The sequence below is a fragment of the Leptidea sinapis genome, chromosome 34, assembly GCF_905404315.1.
Source record: "Leptidea sinapis chromosome 34, ilLepSina1.1, whole genome shotgun sequence".
NCBI lineage: Eukaryota > Metazoa > Arthropoda > Insecta > Lepidoptera > Pieridae > Leptidea > Leptidea sinapis.
The window spans coordinates 5,792,456-5,817,878 of NC_066298.1; the positions used below are offsets into that span (position 1 = coordinate 5,792,456).

The following is a 25,423-nucleotide window of genomic DNA, read 5'->3' on the forward strand; positions in this document are numbered from 1 at the left end:
GATTTGCCTTCGTGGATGGCCAGCTTAACAAGCGGCGGCCTCATATGGCTTATAGTATTAATAAATGCAATAAATCAGTCTCTGGGTGTAGGCGGCCGCGGCGCACGTTGAACATAAACAATGTTTCTAGTCTGTCTAGTGTGTCGCAACCAATGGTTCGCTGGTAACTGATATTTCAAGGAGTATTTCAGATTCACAACTCGGCGATCCTATGTAACCTATCTCGCCCCTTGGTACGGCCGCCATTTTGTTCATATACGACATATATCGGTACCGACCGATCTCAGAATAAATCTGATGTTTTTCGAAAAACAAGACATTTTCAAGACAATAATTTTTAAATAAACACAATCATACATAAATACATATGCAAATAGAAAAATATAATGCATTTGATACATTTCATGAAATGTTGTTGTGTTTAATATAAGCTAGCTCTATGCTCTATGGTAATAATAAAAATGGCCGCTATATAATGGAGGTTAAGGTACATCATCGGATAGGGGTGAATTTGTCTATAATTAAACTGCAAAACACTCTCTAATATATGGATGATTCATGCCTGGCCATATTGTACATAATATGTTAAAAAACATAGACAATCTTCTTCCGATCTGCCGCTCTAAGCTAAAGTGAGTCTAGTACGGAGTGCGGCAGGGCGAGTACAGATAATAACGTGCAAACATACAGAACACATTGGTGATATTCTAAATATAGGTAAAGCATACTTATAGTAATACTGTGCAAGTACAATAAATATGTCTGTGGGTGTTCCACAATACGGTAAAATAAGTATGGGTCGAATGAGATGCTATGGAGGGCACGGGTGAGAAGAAATGTCTATATAGGGCAATAGTTGGAGAATGTCTTGCTGAGAGAGGCAAAACACTTCCCAATCATTAAAGAGAAAAGTTACATATTTATGATGACTAGCGCAGTAAATGGGACTGCAATACACATGTTTGAGTATCGAACAAATAATTATTTAAATATTGTTATTTAGGTCAATGAGGTATTCGCCCGATTAGCAATCTTAGCTGCGTATGGCATCCCGTGGCGACCAGTTCACTCACAGCATCAATTTAGCAAAAATTTAAGAAAGTCATAGTTAAAATTTTCCCAGTTTCATATATCTAGTAGAGACTTAATACATTCAAGTTTTTGCGTAGTTGAAAAGTTATAGCTATATATGAATTGAAGTAGCGATGTGCCGAGTACTGCTCGACTCGAAGTTACACTCGGTTCTCGCTTTGGATTCGTCTAATCGAATACTAATTTATTTTGATTAAAGTACGTCTGACTTTCTTTCGGTACTCGAGTCAGAAAAATAGACTTTGCACTCGCTCACTCGATTTTATAATACTAATAGTTCAAAAATAGCTTCTGAAATTTTTTTTTATTATAAGGCTTTCATAATTTGATCTCATTTTTGCTTCTTAGATATGTTCTAAGTATGCGCTATGTTTTTTTGTAATGTTTAAAAATATTTTCATTCAAAATGTTTGATGTACTTGTATTATTGTTGTCATTATATGAAACGTACATGTTGTTTTAACTCCATTTCAATTATTTTCCTTGTTGTTCTAAAATTGGTACCAACTAAAAAATTCGAGTATTGGGTTTGAACCGCGAATTCGAGTCATGATTCGAATACCGTATAAATCGACTCGATCTATCAAAACAGCGATTCGGCACATCATTAAATTGAAGTACAAAATAATTGAGTGAAGCGAGGCGAAGCCGAGTGGTGCTCCCACTGGGTGACTCTTACTCATTTCTGCGTTAAATTTATTCTCGATCAATTCTAAACCCTTTTTAATAAAAAATTGAATTCATAGAAAACTTTTTAGGTTATTGTCTAGACAGAATTTTGTACTTCGATTTAACTCAATTATTATAATTAAAAACAATCAAGAGATGTGTAAGTATGTCGCCAAATTTCAAAAGATTTTTGATTTGATTAATTTTGTTTTTGTATGTTTTGTTTTGCTTCGCTTAAATATACGCCGGACGACGAGCGACTGCGGCATCCTAGTTTATATAATATTTGTATATTTGGTGCTCCTTTTAAAATTGACACGCTCGAGGGTGAGAATGTTCTCGTGGCGTCTCTCCTAGGCCTTGTGCGCGCGCGCGGCGGGCGCGGGCGCCACACACAGCGCCAGCGCCAGCAGTAGCGCCGCGCCGTGCGCCGCCAGCAGCGCGGCCGCGGCCCCGAGCGGTGCGCGGCCGGCTCGCCAAAGCGCGTCGGCCGCCCGCCCGCCGCAGCCCGCCGCCCACACGCCCGCGCCGCCCGCCGCCGTCCGCGACACGCGCCGCGCCGCACCGCACTCCTCCTCGTCCGCGCTCTGCAAACCACAAAAATAACCGACTTCAAAAACAATACATATAATGTGTAATTTCATACAATCTAATTCTAATTACAATTATTATGCTTTTAGCAGTCGGCGCCCTTCCGCCGCGACCCGCTCTCGCCTCCTCGCGACTCGAGCACATCTCACCTATAACTATGTATGTACACACCTATCTTGAAGAGACCGATTCCGAAAATCGGTTCACCCAGTCGAAAATTTTGATATCAAACATAAAAACAAGCATGCCGACGAATTGAAATCTCCTCCTTTTTTAAAGTCAGTTAATGACAATGGGATAAGATCGCCAGGTGAGCATCTTGACGGAAACCGACCTGGCGACTGATAATCGACTCCATTGCCGATGAGGCGGTATTATTCGTTTCAAACCGACGCACAATCCTTGAGAGCGCATTGTTTAATTATTAGTCATCGATACCTATGCCTGATCAATGCCTTTTAATATCTAAACGTCGCTTCACGTTAAAAATAAGTAGAGTATCATCAGGAAACTCTACAATCTCATGGCTATCGTCTACCACAAAAGTAAATTGTAAATATATATAAGAAATAAAAATATACCGAGATTAAAACCCTGCGGAACACCTATCCCTCCAGCTTTACCCGAAAACCATTAACAAAAACTATCTGAACTCTTTCGCATTAATATTATATTTATATTTTAACAATTTTGGAGTTGTACATACATGCCTATAGGTTAATTTAACGGCAAAATATAAATAGTTAAAACAAGATTGCGTTATTTTAACGTTGGCCCATTGCGATTTCATTTATTTAATAGACGTAACTAAAGTGGACAACGTCGAGCATTTTGAATTTAATTAAAACCAAAACGTAACGTAAACTGTAAGACCAAAACCAACCTTGAAACAAACAAAGCATATTCAATAAAGCCTGTGAGCCCAAGCTACTTGTCTAATTAAATTCAAAACGACATTATTCATTCCATGGCCGATGTGATAAAAACTTGGATTCGAAGTCAAATCATCGAAATTTATTATTACTGAAGAAAGTCGCCGCACAGCAGACATACTTTCAAAAATAATTCTAAGATTTTTTTTATCCAAAAGGAGGACAAACGAATGTACGAGTCACTAACACTAGCCCCGTCATAGCTCTGTGTTATACTCATTTTGCGGTGAACTTATATTTATTGAAAATTATACACAAGCTTCCTTGCGGTGTTTCCAGAACGATACGACATGGGTACCTTCTAAAAAACACTTTTCTAAAGGGGCAGCAACGCTTCTTTGATTTCTCTGGTGTTGCAAGAGAATGTGGGCGGCGGTGATCACTTAACATCAGGTGTCCCATACGTTATTTAGTCTTTTCTTCCATAAAAAACCGAACACCAAGATCTTTGACCTTCTCGACGCGCCGCAAAAATGTGATTGTCATTTTGACAGATTTACTCCTGTGGATACTGATGTGGCCGTCACTCACCACGCAGCAGGAGACTGGCACCAAGTAGTAGGAGGGCGGCGCCCCCACGGACAGGTCCAGCGGTTCTGCGCGCGCCCAAGCCGCATTCTGCCAGTCTCGCGCAGACTCCACGCCGCAGCACTGCAGCTGTAACGAGCGGGCCGGTCCTCGGTTACTGGACAATGGCTGATGAGATATCCTATATATAGCTAATAACACGCTTCCATAAGTACATAGAAATATGTAGAATAGAAACAATCAACTGTAATATTCAAAAGAATATTAAAATAGTAGTTATATAAAAAAATATATTGTTATCCAAAGGAATTTCATCTAAGGTGAATGAATTTATTATGAAGACCGAATAAAATTGTTCGTTAAAGAAGTCGCAAATTTATTCACCATTTGAACTTGATCTGCAGTAAGCCAGTTTTTGATATTGTTAATTTAATAAAGGACCAAAAGCTTACTTTTGCTTGATAGGTATAGTCAAATCAATAGTCTGTGAGGTTTAGTATACTACGGAGGCTTATGGTGCGATAAACTTAGTGGATGTTGTGAAACAAAGGAGATTGAAACGCTTACCATACATTCTTGGGCCCAAGTGATAACAAGATGAAAGTAGCACCATTTAAAAGATAACATTTAAATAAACCATAATTGAAAATTTTGCAAGATTTGTCAATCTAGGAGCTGAGTAATCGAAGATATAAAAATGAGGTTATGTCTTAAACTATATGTTGACAGCTCATCTATTCTAGGTTTATTAACGCCTAGTTGCTAAGGATTTATCACATATGTACTTATATTAGATGGGTACCAACCTTGTTTTTTGTTTTAGATAAAAAATACCTACCTATCTACTACTGTAACAACATTTTTTTACATTATAATATAAGACAATTGGTAATTAGATAATATAATATATGTAGTATACCTAAATTAAAAGATAGTTTTATTTGCTCAGATAAGAATAATTTATATATACTCATTAGCTCATACATGAACTGTAAAACAGACTGCTAGAGACAATTACTTTCTTTGGAATTCAATTGGGTAGGTAGTTAACAAGTCTGTAACTCAACGAATACCTACAACAAGAAACGAAGTGACAAATGACAACGACGAAGAAACGAAATGATCTGTCAGACTGTCATTGTCAATGTGAAGTTAGCGTTGAGGAACAAGGATTTCACTAGTATCGATTTATTGATAATAAAATTATTGCTCAATTCTGTTTTTTTCCTGAGAAAATAATATATTTTACCTTACTAATATTATTGAAATAAAACAACTGGATCTTAATGTTATTTTAATCTATGAAATCTTCATTCGATTACGTCATTTAAAATCGATTTTCTTTATTTTAATGTTTTTTCGGTTTGTAGATTGCAAAATGAGCTAGTTTTTTGTATTTTTGATTAGAAAAATATACCCTTTTTTAAAAGTATATTTCAACTTGTTAACCATCAGGCCCAAAAGTCCCATTCTCCTTTATTTTAGAATTTTCTAAAAATCAAGAATGAACTCTGGTAAGGTTCTTCACTTGTTAAAGGAAAGGCACTGGGTGATACAACAATACAACATTCATTAGACAGGATTAAATCTAGTACATGTTTAATGGCATTAAAAATGTTGTTACACTGATACATACAGAAGAAAGATATGAATTCGCGCAATACTTGAACTAAATAGCTGTTGTTAGCATTAGTTGGTAGGAATATATGACAGTCAGATTCAGCCACTGTGCTTCAAAAACATTAGAATCTCCAGTAATTAAAAATTTATCATTTGGATTATTAAGAGTGTGTTAACGAGTCCTTATGTAAGGGACCGTGCGGAATATAAATGCAACATAACTATGTTTGAATATTTTTAAATGTTATCATTACCTATCGATAACGGCACAGAAACCCACACACATTCTTATGAGGCTCGAGTGGGGCAAGCTGAAAAGCCAAGTATTTATGGCGTACCTACAGCTACAATAACTCCTCCTCCCCTTAATCAACGGAATATTATGTGGGTTGATATAATAACTAAATAATAATATACTTACTTTTAAATTACCATATGACTATAATAGAGATTCGAAAAAAAAATATTTGGGTCAAATTTAAATTTCATGCAGTTACATCAACATTTGATAAAAATCGAATAGAATATGTACGGGCACGAACCCGTTGCCTAGTTTAGTTGTGAAAAAAAATCCAGTTGCAAAATCGCCCCCCATTCTCTGAAAGTATGTGATAATAAACATATTTAACTCTTTGATTTGTTTTTTTCTATTTTCCACAACCGTATTGAAGAGACATCGTGTGATACACGGGTGAGTATTTTTCACCCTTGTATCACAATGTACTATTCTATGTACAAATTGGGAGTGACAGTTGATGACAGTCTTTAGTTGATATTCTTTAGTGTAGTGTAGGTAACTTAATTATGAATGTTCCTTAGATTATAATTTGTATAGACATTTCTTTTTAAGGGTTTCATCGTGTGTGTGTTTACTGGTGTTTCTCCACTTTACTTACTTTGTTAAAATTTATATTTAAACAAGAAAAACAATATTAAGATATTTTTATATTCTCACGGCTCACATAATATTCAGGGGCGTGCATTGGTTTTCTAACAAGGTAGGCACTGTGGATCTAACTAGTCATACTTGCGCTTTAGTGCGACAGTAACATAAGTTTATTTATTTATTTATTTATAATAGACACACCAACAAGCTATTCTAAACTAAACAAAATAAGAAAAATATAAAACGAACATTATGAACAGAATAGCTTTCTTACAGGTATTTGCCGTATCACCGCTCTTCGAGAACACTTCCCTTAAAGCCTCGCCTAGTATCGGAATACTGGGTCTCGAAATCTCGAGCAATTGCCAATTCCGTGGCCATCTGGAGGGCAAAGCCAAACTGGCTTCAAAGAAAATGGGCATCATAAATAGAGCACGGCAATACTTCAAGCCGGCCCACATTCTAGCGCTCTACAAAGCGCAGGTCCGGCCTCACATGGAGTATTGCTGTCATCTCTGGTCTGGCGCACCCCAGTATCAGCTCGATCCATTTGACCGCGTGCAACGCAGAGCAGCTCGAATTGTCGGGGACCCAGTACTCTGTGAACGGCTGGATCACTTGGCGTTGCGTAGAGACGTCGCTTCATTGTGTGTCTTCTACCGCATTTATCACGGGGAGTGTTCCGAAAAGCTGTTCAACCTGATTCCTGCCGCCGAATTTCACCTTCGCACGACACGCCACAAGTTACGATATCATCCCCACCATCTAGATGTGTGGCGGTCCTCCACAGTGCGGTTTTCAAGGAGCTTTCTTCCTCGTACCACGAAACTGTGGAATGAGCTTCCTTGTGCGGTGTTTCCGGGACGATACGACATGGGTACCTTCAAGAAAAGCGCGTACACCTTCCTTAAAGGCCGGCAACGCTCTTGTGATTCCTCTGGTGTTGCAGGAGAGTGTGGGCGGCGGTGATCACTTAACACCAGGTGACCCGTACGCTCGTTTGTCCTCCTATTCCATAAAAAAAAAAAAAAAAAAAGGTATGTACAGCTCTGTTGTATTGTTAAAGATAATGTTAGTACAAAAAACGCAAAGTACTTTAAATACTAATAAATGTTAAAGATACAAATTATTTCTTATGTTGAGTATGAGTAAAGCGAACAGACCATATATATAATTAAAAACTATTATAAATAACACTGTTGCAAAGTCTTTTAAATTGTAGCACCGACATCGCAAACATATCCATGGTGTCAAAATTATTATGAAGGAGCTCATTAAATGATCTCATAGAGCGCTGCAGTGGAGAGTGAAGACCAATATTAGTTCTCGGAATAGCAAGATGAAAGAATTCCCGATTAATAAGCCTTGCACCGGGGCGGGGTATATTGAAATCAATTTGTCGTAATATTTCTGGGGCACTAACAATACCATCACATAATTTAAATAAAAATAGCAAGTCTTGAATACGACGACGATTTTCGAGAGATTTTAATTTAAAAATATTTAGCCTATAAGTTGTATGACATATATATTGCTTAGTATATGGCAGTGCCGTACTGCCTACCGTGGGTAGTAAATTAACTTTAACACCAGTGCTATATTTATTTAGGTTCATAACAAGGTAGGCACTGCCTAATTGCCTATATGATAATATTATATAGTAATTAGAATATATTTTCTCTGTAAGCGAATATTGTAATATTCTTCTAAGAAATAAAGCCCTTGAATCGTACAATCGTAAATCGTATCCCATTAATCAATCAAGCAATAAATCAGATATCAGTAGACTTGCCTGATTTCGATATATTCAATACGTCACCAAACGCGTTAAGAGGTACATTGACGAGGCGTTGGATGAGTGTGTGTTCTCTTGATTGCTGAATACCTGAATACTGTAATATCCATTCAGTTTGTCTTCGTGTATTTATATCTATATACTTTTATTGTATTACTTCTTGATTTTTTTTTTGTTTTGTATTTTTGTTAGGAACAGACATAAACTGATGATGCCTACTACTCGGCTAAGTCGAGTTAGTAAGTCTTTTGTGGGGCGATGTATATGCTTTTACAACAAGATCCCAGAAAATGTTCAAAACAAAAGTATTACGTTATTCAAAAGAATTGTTAAAAAACGTTTGTGTGGTAAAGGTTACTATAACATAAATGATTTTCTTAATGATACCACAGATTGGGAATGGAGCGACCGCCCTCAGGCTATTAAATAATAACTTTAATTGTACAATGTCACTTTGTTACTTTATAAATGTTAAATAATTGTAAAACATATTTTTGATGAAAAAAAAAGCCCGCTGAGTTTGTTGCGCCCATTCTTCTCAGGCCTGAGGCATTCATTTTGGAATGGGTGATAGTTTTTTTGACTTTCAATAAGTGACTTCACATCCTATTTTGAATAAAAATATTTGAATTTTGAATTTTTGAATTTTGTTCATTACCTGTAACACGCTTATAGTCTCTTATATGCGAAAACTGTAAATGGTTAATAGGTGTATACTTTTTTTAACCTATTTATGTCATGTTTGTTTTCCTAATAAAAAATAAATAAATAGCGAGCCAGCTTGTGTCAAGTGCAGTACCCCATGCTGGATCGCGTCCACGACGTGCGTGCGTGCTGCCAGCACGCCGTAGTCGTGTGCGACGGTGTGCCGCAGCCGGTCCGTGAGCGCGCGCCGCAGCTGCGGCAGGTGTGCGGCGCCCCACCACGCCGCCGCTCCCTCGGCCGCCGCGGTCAGTGCCAGTAGCGCGAACGATAACGCCAGCAGCGACACCGACCCACGTGCCGCGCCTGCCGAATGCACAAGTGTATTTAAGTGTGTTAGGGCCCGGCCACAAAACTGCGTAGCAGCGTCGCAACGTAAAAATCTACGACGTCGCAGAATTAAGGTCTCAATGGTAGAGGGACGATACGGAGGATACTCATCCAGAGGTCGTTGATGAGCAGCGCAATGTCATTGTACCCGCATATACATTGTTCGAAGTAAATCCATCGAACAGCATTGTATTACAAATATTGCTTAGTAGATAAAATGAATTGTAATAAAACCATGTAAGGCAGTACGGGGGTGACCATTGATCGGGCCGGTCCTAGTTACCATTAACCATTACAGGACCGGCCCGAGTAACCATTATAATTTATTACCAATGCATAGTAGAGATGCAGTACGCGAGTAACCATTGATCGGTCCGGTCCTAGTTACCATTAACCATTTGTCTATAACCATTATAGGACTGGTCCGAGTAACCATTTTAACCAATTAATAGTAGAGATCCGCGTACTCACAAGTAGAACCAATAATTATAGTTATTTAGCAAGTGTCATAGATTAATTTAGTATCTTAAGTAAATAAATACTTTTACCATAAAACCAATATCTACCCCTAAGTGCACCCCTTTTCATACATTTTACTCGCCGTTCAAAAACCGTGCTCGGATCTAAGAAAGGCGCTCTTAGATGTTTTTAGCGATACGACGCCTCAATGCAGTTTTGTGGCCTAGCCCTTACGGATTACAAACACAATCGTGCCAACGCCGTAACGAACTCCGACCTGGGATTCCAATTCAATAATCATATTTAGCTTCATATATATTTACAGCTTCAACTTGATCCGTTTTAGCGTGTTCATATGTGTCCGATCAATCACGCTGTTCAGTTTCTCGCCATCTCTTATAGATGCAGAGATAACTTGCTTCATTGTGTGTTTTATGTATTAGTTCATATGTTGCACAATTAAAATATAAAATAAAAATTAGATTTAGACTTATTTATTATCAAGGGTATTAACAGATTTGTTATCCTATTCGCGTATTCCCTAAATTTTATTTGAAAAAGTTAGGGGCAGTTCTCTTAGAATTATGTGGTCGCTTACTGTTAATATGCCAGGGAATGGTCAAATGACAGAACAGCGTCATTCTCTGTGATTTATCTTTCTTTTTCATTCACCACTTTATACATATTTCAATGCTTCATTCTGGGGTTGGGTATTACAGGTAGCACAGTTAGCACATATTGCTGGGATCTCTTATTGTTTTTTGCATTGCTCTGTAGCATGGTCTCAACCACATTTAAGGCAGAGTTGAGATGCTTCCGGCACATGTTTTAGTATGTCCAAATCTTTGATATCTATGGCATTGCAGGTCTTCTTTAGTTTTATATGGTGCTTCAAAACAAACAATAGCATATTATAGTTTGCTTGTTATTATGATTTTTTAAGAGTGGGAGCTTTTCCTTGTTCCTTCTATGCAATACATTAGTAATATTCTCAGATGCATGTAATCCTCTCAAAACAACTCTGAAAGCTTTCTCATGTTTTAGTCTGCATTTATAAATGACTTTTATGCAATGAAATGTTTGCTGTATTAAGGAGTCTTTTAAGAGTTTATAAATATCAACATCACATGGTATAACTTTGACTGTGTGCCCATTTTTAAGAGTTGTTATTTTGAATTTATCTTCTTTATTAATAACTAGCTGACCCGGCAAACATTGTTTTGCCGTATAAATTATTTTTAGTGTTTGAATGTTTTTTCTCAGACTTACTTTTTAAAGCCGACAACCACAACCACGAAAGTCTTTACATTTTTCAAGTTAATATAATAATGCATAAAGCACTCATACAAAATGTGGCTTTCTAAAGATAAGAAAAAATTTAAAATCGTTTCAGAAGATCCAGAGATTATTAATAGCTTGCAGATTTCTTTTCTACTTACTTCACACTTCTTTTATTTTGTGGATAATTCACACAATATTTTTATAAATTGTGTATTTTTATAAAATGTAAATATGTGTTATTCTGGTGTGTAAGCTATATTATTTTAAAGTTTCATCAAAATCCATTCAGTCGTTTTTGTGTTAAAGAAGTACAAACATACATCCAGATGTACAAACTTTCACATTTATAATATTAGTAGGATGTCTTTCAAAGTTTTAAGTAGCTCAGTTACATTTATAACTTTTCCTCCTCCATTTTTTGTGAATTATTGTCATTCAAGACATTATTTAGTGCAGCAAAACGGTTTTGTACAGGTATGCTATAAGCAGTAGATACTTTTAGACACTTGTCTTTGTTATTTAGAAGGCTTGCTTCTTTAAGCTTGCTTTTTCTCTCTTGACCTTGTACCTTGTTAATTTGCCAAGACACCGATGTTACTAAAGCTCCATCTGTTTCCATATTGTCACAATGTGGAATTTGAATTCATATTATGCATGTGTATTCGACACTTAATAAGGTTGGCAACAGTCTTGTAATTCCTCTGTTGTTGCCACCAGGTGACCCATTTTCTTGTTTGTCCATCTCTTCCATAAATATATGTGAAAAGACTTTCCCTATAATAAATAGACCTAGTAATAGATATTTTGAGCTAATTCTCATGATTACCAAAAATTTTGTGGCTATGGGAAGTCTACAACCAAATATTAATTGGAATAAGAAATAAAATGTTAAGGGAATAATTATTGTAGGCACCTGCTAAAGCAGTGATAGCTCCTAGAGTGAGGGCTACCGCCCAGGCTGCCAGCACACACAGGCCGGCTCTGCCTGCGCCCGTCTCACTGGCGCGCCCATCCCACAGCGCCCAGCTCGCAAACGCACATACACCCACCCCCACAAACTGCGAAATGTTGTAAACTTTATTAATACTATATTCAGAAATAATACAGAACAAATTGTAGTTTTATCAGTATTATAAGTTTAAATAGCTTTCAATGTTAAGTACTGGGTAGTTTTGTTTATCGTATTTAAGATAACTAAAAGAAAAAAAGCCAATTACCAAGAAAATAACATTAAATACTATAAGCAAGCATTTCATCAACGAATAACAGCGGGACATGCCCATGGTGGTAAACAAAGCTATTGATTTGTCACTTTTTAATGTCCCTCACATATAATGTAAAGTATACTTTGACTGTTTCTTTTTTAAATCAGTATTTAAAGCATATTATATTGTGCAAAATTAATATAATTAAATGGAATATTTGTAATTTCTCATTCAATAGCGTTTACAAGTTTTGTAAACAAATTAACAAAACTGTGCACTGTGCACCACAGATTAATAGTCAATATTCATTAATCATTAATCACAGACTACATATGACAAACTGACAAGTAGTCATTTATTCCTCTCTCCTAGCCAGGCCTGTCTCACTGCCCGTGTAAGTATTGAAATAGTAAACACTAAACTGCGCGGCGGCCTCTAGACCTAGAAAGATGCTATCCAGTAATGCGATTATTACATTATTCAATCTGCAGAAAATCTACATTGCAGTTATATATATATATAGTTGAAGTTAGAACATGTTGCCTCCAATCTAATAATATTGTTACTAACCCCCTTATTCATAAGAGTCTGCTAACTTAAAGTATAGCTTATTCTTACTTAGCGGACCATTATGAATAAGGGGCATAATGTCTAGGACACGGATTAAGCAACAATTAACGTGACAAAAGCAGAGGCAGCAGATTCCGCTAAAAAAGTTGTTTAAATTCAATAATTTAATATAAAAAAAAGTCTGGTAAAAATATGTGAGATATTGAATAACAGTTTCGAAAACTATATTTTATTTTAAAAATAACGGTATACGAATACGTTACCTACCCAAATATACTTTATATACCTTATCGTTACTTGTTCAAGCCCAGTTTTTTACCCAATACTTTCTAACTATAAAGTATTATATATATATAATAGTTATATAATACTTACTATATATTATTATTTATTTCATTAGGCACTATTAGTATTTATTACAAATTATTTGGTTGCCAGCACGGATATTATTAGTATCACAGATTGATTGACCTTTATTAAAAAATGTAGGTAGGAATTTCCGGATCTAACATGTGCGGTGCTTGATGCTACAGAATTTATGAATTAACTTAACTTTTCTGTCCCCCAAAGCAATACAGTAATACTGTACAACTTAGCTACTTTTACTTTTATTTTAAATAACTGTATAGGATAGGATTAATTTATAATCAAGTATTATATTATAGTATGTTGAAAAAATGTTTAACAGTTATTTAACCTAACTCGTAGTTAAATAAAATTCAACTTTATACCTATCATCATATCAGAAACAAGATCATATAACAAATTATAAAACAATAAATATAATTATATATTAATAATTATAATCATATAATAATAGTTATAATTGTATAATAATTATATATTATAAATATTATGCAAGAGGCAAATGAATATTATTCGTAATTTAAGTAAGCTGATTAGAACCATCTATGAACTCAACGTGCGACCAGATTGAATCCGATGCAGTCAGAGTGAAGTTACGAGCTTCGAACACCGCAGTTACGACATTCCTGCAGCAGATTTTCAGCAAATAATAAAAAATAAAAACAATGTAATAAATACTTAAGGAATCACGAGCTCGTTAGAGTAAAAAATAAAAATATTCTTTGCTCAGGAGCGAGCAGTGACGTACGCGTGAGCTTTGTTAGTCACCTACTTCAACGGTCCAACCGATCATTGAAAAATGGAGAAACATAAAAAAAGCAAAGCATATTAAAGGTCACTGCGATCCTAAATTTTTTTTAAAGCTTGCTAAAGACGTTGAAACAATCTAATTTATAGTGATAATTATTGCCGTTCATGATAGCTACATATTTATTTATATTTTCTAAGTAGCTTTGACTATGTCGTGGTCATTTCGTTTCCTATTCATAGGGTACCAGTTCATTACTACTTTGGACCATCTTTCGTCTTTTGTTCTTTGCATATGTCCGGCCAGTTTCCATTTTAAACGTAGAACAGATAAGCCTACATCTTTTGCTTTGGTTTTCAATACGAATTGACAGAACGCTGCACGAGCACTAAAATTACGCTGATCTGAGGCATACTTTTTCGGATATAGAACCAATCAAGCATTTGATTCTTGGAACTTATCAAAAACGGAACACAAATAAGACTATAACGGAATTCGCATTTGTTACTTTCGGTACATCGGAATAATATATTGCGGAGTATTTGGGTGTCCCGAAAATTAAAAATTTAAACATCAATGCATAGCCAGTGTTCCCAGCAGCAGATTTTATGAATTGCCGCCGTTTCTCAGGGACTGTTTACTATTATAGCCACACTGTAGTTAAACAAAATATTAAGTATATTTTAAATATTATGTATAAAACAATGATTCGTTTTGTGATTTTTGCAATGGGAGTGAATTACAAATATTAGGTCATAATATTATATTTTCAGAACGGTGATCCAAAAAATTTAATAACGGGATTGGTATAATTTTTTTGAGTATCTAAAAATATCTTATGAAAAATTTCCAAATATTTGAAGACTGAAATGAATAATATTTTAAAGAAAGTAACGAATATAAATAAATATCAGAACAACGATGACAAATTTTAAAACAGAAACGACACACAATAAATATATTTTGATAGTTTCAATTTAAAGATACTGAAGAATGTTAAGACATACGAATATATATATCTAAATATATAAAAATGAATTGCTGTTCCTTAGTCTCGCTAAAAACTCGACCGCTAGACCGATTTGGCATGATTTGGAAGGTTTAAAATGTGAATAAATATGAAAATGCTCAGAATTGAATAAAAACAACAATTTTGTTTTTCCTTTGATGTATCCTTCGTCGTTCAGAAATCAAATTGAAAGAATACTTCAAAATGAATAACTAATAAGAATTTTTATATCTTTCTAACTTTCTCAGGTAAAAAATAAACTTAGTTTTAGCTAACAATGGTTGGTAGATTAACAACAGTTGTTAACTATCTATCAGATTATTTTAATGTAGACTGATAAGTCATAAGAGAGTGAATGAAGTACATAGGCTTAGAATGCAAAGAGTTTGTGCAAATCAAACAGCCATAATATTGTCATTCGAGCTGACAAAACACCTGCCGGTGAACACAAAAGGACGTTTAATTCACCCACCATTAACGAAGTAGCTGTTGTTATTGTGGGAGAAAATTTACAAACTAAAGCAATAATTTTTCACAAATTCATAAAAAACTTATTCTTTTTATTAAATACAGAACAACGTCTGTCGGGTCAGCTAGTATATATATATATCTACAATTAATGGGGCTGTATGTCTATGACCCTTGTCTGGCCCGCATTGAATTAAAAAAAAAATAACAAAAGTTCTATTTGTTCATGGACGAACGTCGAACACGTACATGAGCGCATTCGCGAACACTTCTTTCCCGATCTCCCGTAAAACATAAATAAATGGCCACCGTTTGTGTTAAGTTTTTCCTAATCACACAAATATTTATAAAATGGAGGCTGTTGCCAAAGATAGCAGAAAGTACGTGGATTGTGAATATTTAGAAAATACTTTAAAAATTGAATACAGTAACTTTTGGAGTTATTAATTTTAAATATTGGAGGGAATATAAGAGGTTTCCCGCCATAGATATATAGGTGTAGTAATTGTGTATCGGGTAGCGCTAAATACTAATGTGCAAACGAAAAGTGATTGTACTACTAGATAGAGTGAAAAACGCAATTTGGTAATGTTTTCAATGAAACCGCATCAATTTCAGAAATCAACAAAGTCGCGAGAAACGGTGGAGTATGACCTCTCAAAGGCTGGAGGAGATCATTGCACAGTTGCTGAAGCCTATCAGAGACTACCGTCGCAGCTTCGACACAGATCAAAGCACGGTAAAAGTCCCACAATTGGGCTTAATTTGGGCTTAAAATAAATAACAAATTTTAGTTAAAGCAGATGTAAAACAGTCACAAAACATTAAAGTCAACAGCCAGTGCCATACTTGACTATTGGATTGGGTCATCAGTGTTTGTTGTAAACAATAAATTTCTTGATGTTTATTTAAGTATTAAGTATATGTTTTAGTGAACAGAGTTTATTAGTAATACTATCTTTTTAAGATTATTCAAGATACACAAGTTACATAGTTTTAATTTAAATAATAATTATGCAAAATTAGATAGGTCAGAAATTGTCCACTACATCTTTATCTAAGTAAGTATTCTTTCTTAACATAAATTAACATTTCATTGAGAAGTACTTGTTGTAGTATAAGAAAACAAAATGTTTTAATATGACCTGTGCATGGGGCTCTGGGGTAATACTGCTTGGATACTATTGGGGCCTGTCTAACTAATTTAAATAATTCATGTTATGTCTGTTTTAGGTACATGTACACAGTATAGGAAAAAGGAAATAAATATTTTATTTTATTAATATGACTTAGACACAAGCAGCAATTTGCAAAACATTTTTGCAATAGAAATTTGTTACATTTTATCTTGAACAGGCAAATGTGATCTGTTAAGTATCTGACAAGTGGGCTAGAAGCTTGCAGATTATCATATTAGTTTATGTAGTAATGTTACATTACAATTAATTACATGATTGTTACAGTTATTGGAGGAGTACCTGACGGAGGTGGGATTGCATGCTCTGGATGGAGAACAGGAAGACATAAGTGTGATCCCAAACTTTGCAGAAGTAGCACTTTTGCTGGAGCACTCGGCCACCCACTACAGCAAGAAGGTGGACTGTCTTTATCAGCAAGTACTCAATGTCAGCGAAAATCTCAATAATGATATTTTGTAAGTAATACAAACTCAATAATTATTAAAAAAAAAACAGTTTTATAATTTATTTGATGAGCCACTTGTTTGTTGATTTTCATGGATAATGTCTTGATATTGTATTTCTACCTTACTCTTTCTTGTATAGGTTTTCAAGAAAATTATAAATTATACTAGGCTTTTAGTTGAACATGGAAAAAAATACAGCTGGAAGTGCCACTGAGCTATCATGATGTGACAATTATAATGAGGTCCTCAACACAGTACAATACACTACTTTGTGAGACATGATTGTAACAAAACATATTATAACCATTACTTATCTAACTTTTTTATAATAATTAACAGCTAGACGGCATCAATTTGAAGCAAGGTGTAGGAATATTCAGGATTTGGTCAATTATTAACAAAATTAATCAAAAATTATTCAATAAAATTACTAATTTCTGATAAGAAAGGATTTTTAACATCAAAACAACAATAAATTATTAAAAAAGATAGTGTGTCTAATTGTTAGTAATTGGATTAGCTAGTTATCACACATCTGCAATAACTACAAATTATTAATAGGATGTGAACCATCCTATTATGTTCATGTTCTATTGTCAAATTGCTTGTGGTGTCATGTGCTGGGTTATCTCCTTCCCTCAAATATCTGCAACGGGAACAATGGCTGATCCATGTGTGATCTCGTAAACTAGTGCTGCTTATGGTACCAGCTGCCTGGTCGACCTGTTAGGACCTTAGGCTTATATATCGTAAGATGTTATAAATAAAGTTCAGGCCTGAACATTGAACTTGACACCCATTTAGATATCCTTATATATACTTCTTTTAACCAGTGGGAGGCTCCTTTGCACAGGATGCCGACTAGATTGTGGGTACCACAATGTTGCCTGTTTCTACCGGGAAGCAGTAATGTGTAAGCATTACTGCGTTTTGGTCTGAAGCGCGCCGTAGCTAGTGAAATTACTGGGCAAATGAGACTTAACATCTTACGTCTCAAGGTAATGAGCGCAGTTGTAGTGCCACTCAGAATTTTTGGGGTTTTTAAGAATCCTGGGCGGCACTGCATTGTAATGGGCAGGGCGTATCAATTACCATCATCTGGACTTTTTTTTTATTTTCATAAAAAAAAATCATTGAATTCAACAACCAAGGCATGCACATATAATATTGAAGTTGGCTCTAAGAGGAAACATAACTGTCACTACAGATTCTTATAGTGGAAAATTGCTACTGTAAAATCCATGCACATCACCAAAATGATTGAACAGGTTTCTGTTTTTTTTTTTCAGCATGCAACTTTTTATCATTGTCACTGATAAGCTTCAACTTCCCTTTTTAATAGCTTCTCTGTATGGTTATTGACATCCTAGCCCATGTGGCAGACCCACTGATCTTATCTCCTACCTTCTGTGGTTGGATCTTCTGAAAACTATTTTTGTGTCTAAGTTGACTCACTTGGTGAGAGACAGTGTTTGGCGAGCTGTGCTTTGGATTATCCGTGGTATACCTAACAATACTATAGTCAGTAGGAACGCCATACACCCCGACACAATGGGGAGGATGATATTTAAAATAAAAAACTATAAAAGTATTAAAAGGTACACAACCAAATTGTGAAAAATAATCCCTTTTGCTAAATAAAATTTCACAATATTTATTAGAACACATTCATGTTACTAGGTGCAGAGGATGTTTTGTGTTTCTCATTCATTATAGAGACAATGTATAATTCAGACATTTTGGGTTCAATTCCCGCATCGTCCATACATTTTGTATCAAATTCAACTCGTATATTTAATGAAGAGAAGCGAAGGAGATCACTTAAAAATAACAAATTGTATACATTTAATAAGAGCGACATCTCATTTCACTTTGCCAATATGCAATTATTAGATCCTGTAGGTGGCGCCACAACTGGAGCAAACCTTAATCAAATTTTCAGCTTAATCTTTGAAGTGTTCCTAATAATTGTCGGTTTGCTTCATGTGTACCCACTTACCGCTTGTATGTGGCCTTGCCGAAGCTTGTCTTGACAACCTGTCTTCCAATATTAATGTTTGTAGCTACTTTAACTTTACAGTTTTTAATTTAACTAGTTTTGAAGTCATGTAGTCTCACGAAGCACCTATAACATTGTAAATGTCATTTATAAACAGTACACCAAAAATAGCAGCATTTATTGATAGAAGTTTGCAGTTTCTTGACGAATGATAGCTTAAGCCTTGTTACATAATTCAAAATTGCAAGCATGTTTATTAAAATTATCACCAAGCAAGCTCCAGGTGTTTAAAAACTTGTCCTTGACTCAGACAGTGTAATCCATTATCTATAATTGTCTAAAGTCAATACAGGTTCTGTCATGAAAAACACGGTTACCCCAAGGTTAGTTTCTTATCAAACTCCTTATCACTTTTTAAATTAATGTAAATTAGGAAATAAAGCTATAAGCTAAATATGCTTACAACCTCCATTCATTTATTATGATGACACGTCCCCTTACTAAGGGGTAAGATTAGGGATGTCCCAGGCTCATGGGAGGAAGCGAATGAGGGCTAGAAACTGGCCAGACTCGACCGAATAAGTATCATATAGGTTAATGTCGAGAACCGGTGAACCCCGTCCCATACCTTCAACACAGGACATCACAGCGCTCCTCGAAAACATTTAAATCTATGACCATAAATTAATTTATGAGTGCTGTTGCTCGGACCGTCCATCCTGTTCTGGGGCACATTGAGTGAATTGTGTCATGTTGTTGATGCTTGTCGTGTTATTTATGCGTGTCATTGAACTGTCTACATTTTTTTTATTTGCTTACTAAAAAGTAAGGTTCTTTCAGAGATCTGTACACCAAAGTAGGTTGGTTTTAATTTTATTTTTTACCAACAGCTAAAAAACAAATGAACTTGCAGGGACGAAGTGGATCACAATGATGCGGATCAAGCCGGACCAAGCGGATCCGGAGATCGGGGAAGAGAGCGACGGTTAGACAGGCGCGAGGAGTTCGAGCTGATCCACGTGGAGGAGAGTGCGGCGGCCACCCGGAGGGATGTTCCCGGACGGCCGCCTCCCACCCTGCCGCGCCTCTACATCGAGCTGGAGCCGCGCCAGCTCACCGAATACGACTCGCAGCTGGTGGACTACGACGGGGAACCCATTGGTCTGCTCACCGATTATCATCTGGGATGGAGGCTGCAGGTAAACACGATCAGGCTCGACACTGGTACTTTTGAAAAATCTTCAAAATACAGTAATGCAGTGAAATAGCAGGGATGATGTTGCGCAAGTGTGGGATTTTTACTATTTTTACTTACAAAAAAAACCTCCTCCTACCAGATACCAGAGCAGTTACCAGTGCTCGCCTATCTCTCGTTTTCAGGGTAGTTTCTCCTCCATCTCATTAGTTTGAGCATGAGTCCTTTTTTTAAGAACTCTTTCTCGTCAGAAAACGTCCCGGGGGCAATAATTTAAGGTGGGGAGACAAACCTAACCCAAACAAGTAGGTATGTTTGTACTGCTGTATCCACTTCTTGCGGACAGTATGTATAGTTTTGATCACCCCCAATAGTCATGTCGTGCAGATATGCATTGAACCCATGATGGGATGGTGTAGTCTTAGAGGTAGTCTTACCGTGTTCATTTTGTGAACCATATTCAGTGAACGCATATAAAAGATGGAAGCATTTCTGACGTTTTGAAATAGCACCTCAACCTATCCCGTAGTGGGCTGGGCATACAAACCGTACCGGCACGCGGATCAGTTTGTACCAATAGACCGAGTATATACCTTATATGAGTTAGTACCTAAGTTCGGATCCTGTTCGAACGGGATTTTAAAAGCAGATGTAACAAGGATTTAAAATATCTATTTATAGGATCGTTGTTCCAAGGGTAGTTGAATGAATTTTCACATGCAAGTAGACCAATTACTTAAAAATGCAATAAAATATTTTTTATTTGAGGGATGTCATTATGCATAACTGTAGTAGCACAATTTACTTAGTATTTATTACAAAACTAAAATATTTATTTAGTTACAAATAGATTTGTTTTTTAATTTTGCCCTTTTGTGGGATGGTGGTTTTTTATTTTTCGGTAATATTCACTTTTTTTTAGATTCTTTTCAACTTTTCTTATACATATAAAATGTGGAAGTGCTAGTAGTGCCTTTGTTATTTCAAGTTATTTTTTATTGAGATTCCCACACGACTGGAGTCGTAAATATTTATAGATTAAAGCTGTTCAATTAGAGACAGGAAAAACATTGGATACCTAACAATACATCTAGATCTGTGTAAAATGTGTTTAAAAATTATAGCTTTGACTGTAGGTTATGGAAAGTGTAAATGAGAGAGAGACAGAGAACCTACAGAGGCTAACAAAACATTACTCCACACAACAAGTAAAATATAAAGGTAAACTTAACGAAATTAACTATAAACGACTATACAAGGAGACTGCGGTGGCTCGGTCGAGGTTCGACCAAGCCACCGCAAGGCGACTCACTCACTCACTCAGTTCCCCGTGGTTTACTGCAGGGTATACAATCTTAGTACTGGATGAACTATATTTCCTTACTTTTCAATTTGAGCGTGTTTGAAAAATGTTGTTCAAAACTCAACACATAGATGTCACACTACATGTCTACACTTCTATTTTCTCGACATATAACACTGAGCATCAACACGAAGTTCTGTTTTTCCCTCCAAAGATATACCAGCCCACATCATGTAAGAGTCACCGCCGTATGCTGTCGTCTCAGCGAAACAGCACTCGCTTGCCTGGACGCCTGTAGACCCGGCCTCTCCTGTCACTGCCATGTAGGAACATTCTGCATTCGTCAGTGAAGAGACCGACAGCAATTTAAGTTCTCGTGCAAATTGTAGGCGAACTTTCTGGTGGGATGCAGTCAATATCGGGCCCGTGAGAGGTCGTTTTGGAGTGAGGTTGGCTTCCCTCAAGTGTCTTACTGTCCACTCACTGACATTCATCTCCCGAACACGTCTCAATTCCTGCTGCACATCAGCGCCCGTCAGTTTCCACCTTCGCAAGACACGCCACAAGTTAGGTTATCATCCTCACCATCTGGATGTGTGGCGATCTTCCACAGTGTGGTATTCAAGGAGCTTTCTTCCACGTACTACAAAGCTGTGGAATGAACTTCCTTGTGCGGTGTTTCCGGGACGATACGACATGGGTACCTTCCAAAAAAGCGCGTACACCTTCCTTAAAGGCCGGCAACGCTCCTGTGATTCCTCTGGTGTTGCAAGGGATTGTGGGCGGCGGTGATCACTTAACAACAGGTGACCCGTACGCTCGTTTAAAAGGCATAAAAGGCATTTATTTTCTCAAAATTGATTCCTTTAGAATTCTTTTTGATGTCATTTCTTATACTACTAGATACTACTACCGCTTCGGAAACAAATGGCGCTCTGAGAGAGAAGAAGCGGCGCAAGAAACTCTCCCAGCATTTTTTTTTTTGCGCTCTTTTCAATAAAAATATACAATATTGTACAGTTGCTATAAAATAATCACAATCTAGTCCCAGGCTGTTCGATCATTTAGATATTCAGCAGTGGAGTAATAGGATTTACGACAGAGCCATTTTTTTATAAAACATTTAAATTTATTTATAGACAATGCCTGAACAGTGGCTGGGACTTTATTGTAGAAGTGTATACATTTACCCTTAAAGCTATTATGTATCTTATGAAGTTTGTCCTCCTATTCCATAAAAAAAAACAGTTGCCGGTTTCACAGTCAGATTGATACAATCAGGCGGTCGTCTCTCTCTGAAGTACACGGTTGGTGGCTGGCTCTTGGTCTCCGATTAAAGGCTCCAGTCTCTTGAAACCTTCTGTATATCCTTGATGCACTCAAGCTGGCTTAAGTGCAGTTGAGCAGCTACTGTACGGTGACTCAGTCCTTAGGGCAACTATTTGAACAGCTTCTTCAGGCGTATTATCCATAGTTTTGTCATAACAATTAATGAAATTCCCGGAGATGTGTACATGCCCAGTTCTGATAAGCAAAAATGATAAGAAAAACCGCTTATGGAGTATTTTATAGGGGTGTTAGTAGCGCAACTCGTTGTTACTGTAATGAGTCAGTTTGCCTACATGCCTATTTAAATTGCTTACATAAAAAAGTATTGAATATTGTCTCATGATAATGGTGTCAATTTAAAACTTAATCCCATAATTCTTGATAATATGTCTTGTTCAACTCTCTGGTTGTGGCTTCATATACAGGATCTACTTTACAGTTGATACCTGCTCAACCCTAATATTTGCATATTAGGAAATAGAATGCCGCTCTTTCAAACCTAAACAATTTGTAATTAAATTGATAAAAATCACTTCTCTGATGGGCGTAGGGCCACAACTGGAGAGTTGAACAACACATAGCAAAAATTCTGAACAATACGTCACGGAATTTCACCAAATACAAGTTAATTAACCTAAAAAATGTCTTGAGTTTTCCTAATAATGCGAAAAAACTTTTCGCCATTTATTACTTATTGTATGTTGTTCATAACTCAGAAATCTCAGAACTCTGATTTTGGCTTTTAAGGCTGTAAAGAGACTGGCAATATAATAATAATAAAATATCATATAATTATCACATTTTCAGAATGGTCTGCTCATTGAAGAGTTAGATGATGGCACCAGAACAGAGACAGATTGTATAGATGGACCAATAAGAGACGACAAAATAAATGTTGAGATGCCAGACGAACATATCATAGATGGTACAATTAAAGATGAACACATCATAGATAGTACAAAACAAGACGAAAATATCATAGATAGTACAAAACAAGACGAACATAATATTACAGATAGCACTGTGCTAGACGCTGATACCACAGCTGGGACCGTGCAAGTTACAGATACGACCGATGGCATCTTGCAAGACTCTGAGAGTCCAGAGTTGAGCTTGTTGTTGTCACCCCGGCCGCTATCCGCCCCGCTTCCCTCACCGCTCATGGGTGATGAATTCCCCGCCCCGTTAAGATTCTCCACCCCTCTGCCTCCATTACGCAAGACTGGACGGAAGAGAAAATTGGACATGTCCTCCATAGCGGAAGGATTTCTGACCAAATTGCTTGATTCGCCAGGTATCAATTGCTTTATTCTAAAATCCAAAATGTTGTACAAAAAAAAACTACGTTTAAAAAAACCGGCTTCAAAAACTGAAAAGTATCAACTAAAAATTCAATTATATACAGCTCTTACGCAAACCTTTACCTTTAATATTAATAAAATACTATTATTTATATGTGCTAACTATTGATAGGTTTTAAGTCGGTGCCAAGCCCTAAACAAAATAAAACTTAATATTAAAAACAGCTTACTTACTGTAATTATTAAGGTTGTCCAACCCAAGCGAACAGATACGTGTGGCCAACACGTATCTGTCCGCTTAACTGTTATCGGGATCCGAACTATCTCCTTTTTTTGGATCGGATAGATAATATCTGACTTCCATGAGTACGCCTTTTGAATATTAGTTCTGGAGTAAACGCGTAGCACTGGCGTCACGAACTCAGGAGTACACGGTCTGAGCACTATGGGACTAATGCCATCCGGTACGCTCGATTTGTTTACGTCCAATGAAAACAGAGCTCGCCAAACAGTTTTCCGTCGTCGTCAAGAGTCGAGTCGAGAAAGAGTGCACAGAAGATTAACTTCTCTTTTTCCGAATGAGCCAGGGTCGGGTAACTAGCCTTTCATCTTAATAGATGACACCCTTTTAATAAGCACAAATATCTTAGCTTCAAGTTCTATAATGTGAACGGCTCAGGTGTCGAATAATTATCATACATTTCCTATTCCGAAACAATTACAATGTGAGTCAGTAGACGTCTACTGCCTGCGCACGCTACGCCCTTGCACTCAGTTTTGCATTCTTATAAAATAGTGGCTGAAGCCACACTCTGAGAGTTGACCATATCGTATCATACCGAATCATACAAAATTTGATCAACGATACGTCACTCGAACGGTTCGCTCAGTTGGGAGAGCACTCGCACGGAACGCGGGAGTTCGCGGGTTCGAGTCCCACATCGTTCATTTTTTTTAAATTCTATTTGTGTAATTAGTCCCAGAAGTGAGGTTTGGCACTTTATCTACACCCATGCCATTTAAATCCTCTATTAAAGATTCTGAAACAGTTAGCTTATTACCAACATTAAAACACCCAATGTTCTAATAACCATTACATCATCCAAACGAGTGTTGTAATGTTGTACTGAATTTCATAACAACACATCTTGGTCTTTTTTTTTCGATCCCTTCATGCGCAAAGAGTTTCAACAAACAACCACATGCGTGGTATCTGTATAAATTTCAAAAAAGGAACATTTTCGGTTACGCGCGTTCCACACTACCAGAACGTGGCTCGCCGTAAAAAAAGCAGGTTATTCGAAACCCGTCATTTTTCTTGAAAAAATGAGCGATTCAAGTTTTGACAGCACACAAACGCTGCAAAAGAACATATTCAAGTGAATTTTAATAATTGCATT

General features: G+C 36.5%; 2 protein-coding genes and 1 long non-coding RNA gene across 4 annotated transcripts in view; 1 reads left to right on the forward strand and 2 right to left on the reverse strand.

Moving 5' to 3' along the window:
* Positions 1-3,189: 3,189 nt before the first annotated feature.
* Positions 3,190-12,362, reverse strand: LOC126974839 (CD151 antigen-like). The gene is made up of 5 exons (XM_050822508.1): positions 12,103-12,362; positions 11,799-11,943; positions 8,913-9,121; positions 3,816-3,941; positions 3,190-3,216 (listed from the first exon to the last, which is right to left on the reverse strand). The coding sequence occupies exons 1-5, from the start codon at positions 12,166-12,168 to the stop codon at positions 3,190-3,192; spliced, it is 573 nt and encodes a 190-aa protein (XP_050678465.1). The 5' UTR covers positions 12,169-12,362.
* A 3,169-nt stretch (positions 12,363-15,531) lies between these two features.
* Positions 15,532-25,423, forward strand: part of LOC126974933 (uncharacterized) — a 31,024-nt gene continuing 21,132 nt past the window's right edge. Inside the window, exons 1-5 of one of the 2 annotated variants that reach the window (XM_050822682.1) lie at positions 15,532-15,631; positions 15,870-15,990; positions 16,715-16,905; positions 19,809-20,094; positions 23,530-24,016. In XM_050822682.1, the coding sequence (XP_050678639.1) occupies positions 15,603-15,631; positions 15,870-15,990; positions 16,715-16,905; positions 19,809-20,094; positions 23,530-24,016 (1,114 nt within the window). In that variant the 5' untranslated portion in view covers positions 15,532-15,602. Of the gene's footprint in view, positions 15,632-15,710; positions 15,991-16,714; positions 16,906-19,808; positions 20,095-23,529; positions 24,017-25,423 lie in introns of those variants that run through there. The other variant, XM_050822683.1, reaches the window with a different exon arrangement.
* LOC126975022 (uncharacterized) lies at positions 18,739-19,193 on the reverse strand. The gene is made up of 3 exons (XR_007731618.1): positions 19,165-19,193; positions 18,896-19,021; positions 18,739-18,821 (listed from the first exon to the last, which is right to left on the reverse strand). It is a non-coding gene; the product is annotated as an uncharacterized LOC126975022 (long non-coding RNA).

Bases quoted from the DNA above. Each gene is read 5' to 3' on its own strand.
- LOC126974839 (XM_050822508.1), bottom strand. From the start codon at position 12,168: ATGGGCATGTCCCGCTGTTATTCGTTGATGAAATGCTTGCTTATAGTA. The intron at 11,944-12,102 runs GTAATTGGCTTT...AACATTTCGCAG, and splicing joins TATTTAATGTTATTTTCTTG to TTTGTGGGGGTGGGTGTATG. The intron at 9,122-11,798 runs GTGCCTACAATA...TGCATTCGGCAG, and splicing joins AGCTATCACTGCTTTAGCAG to GCGCGGCACGTGGGTCGGTG.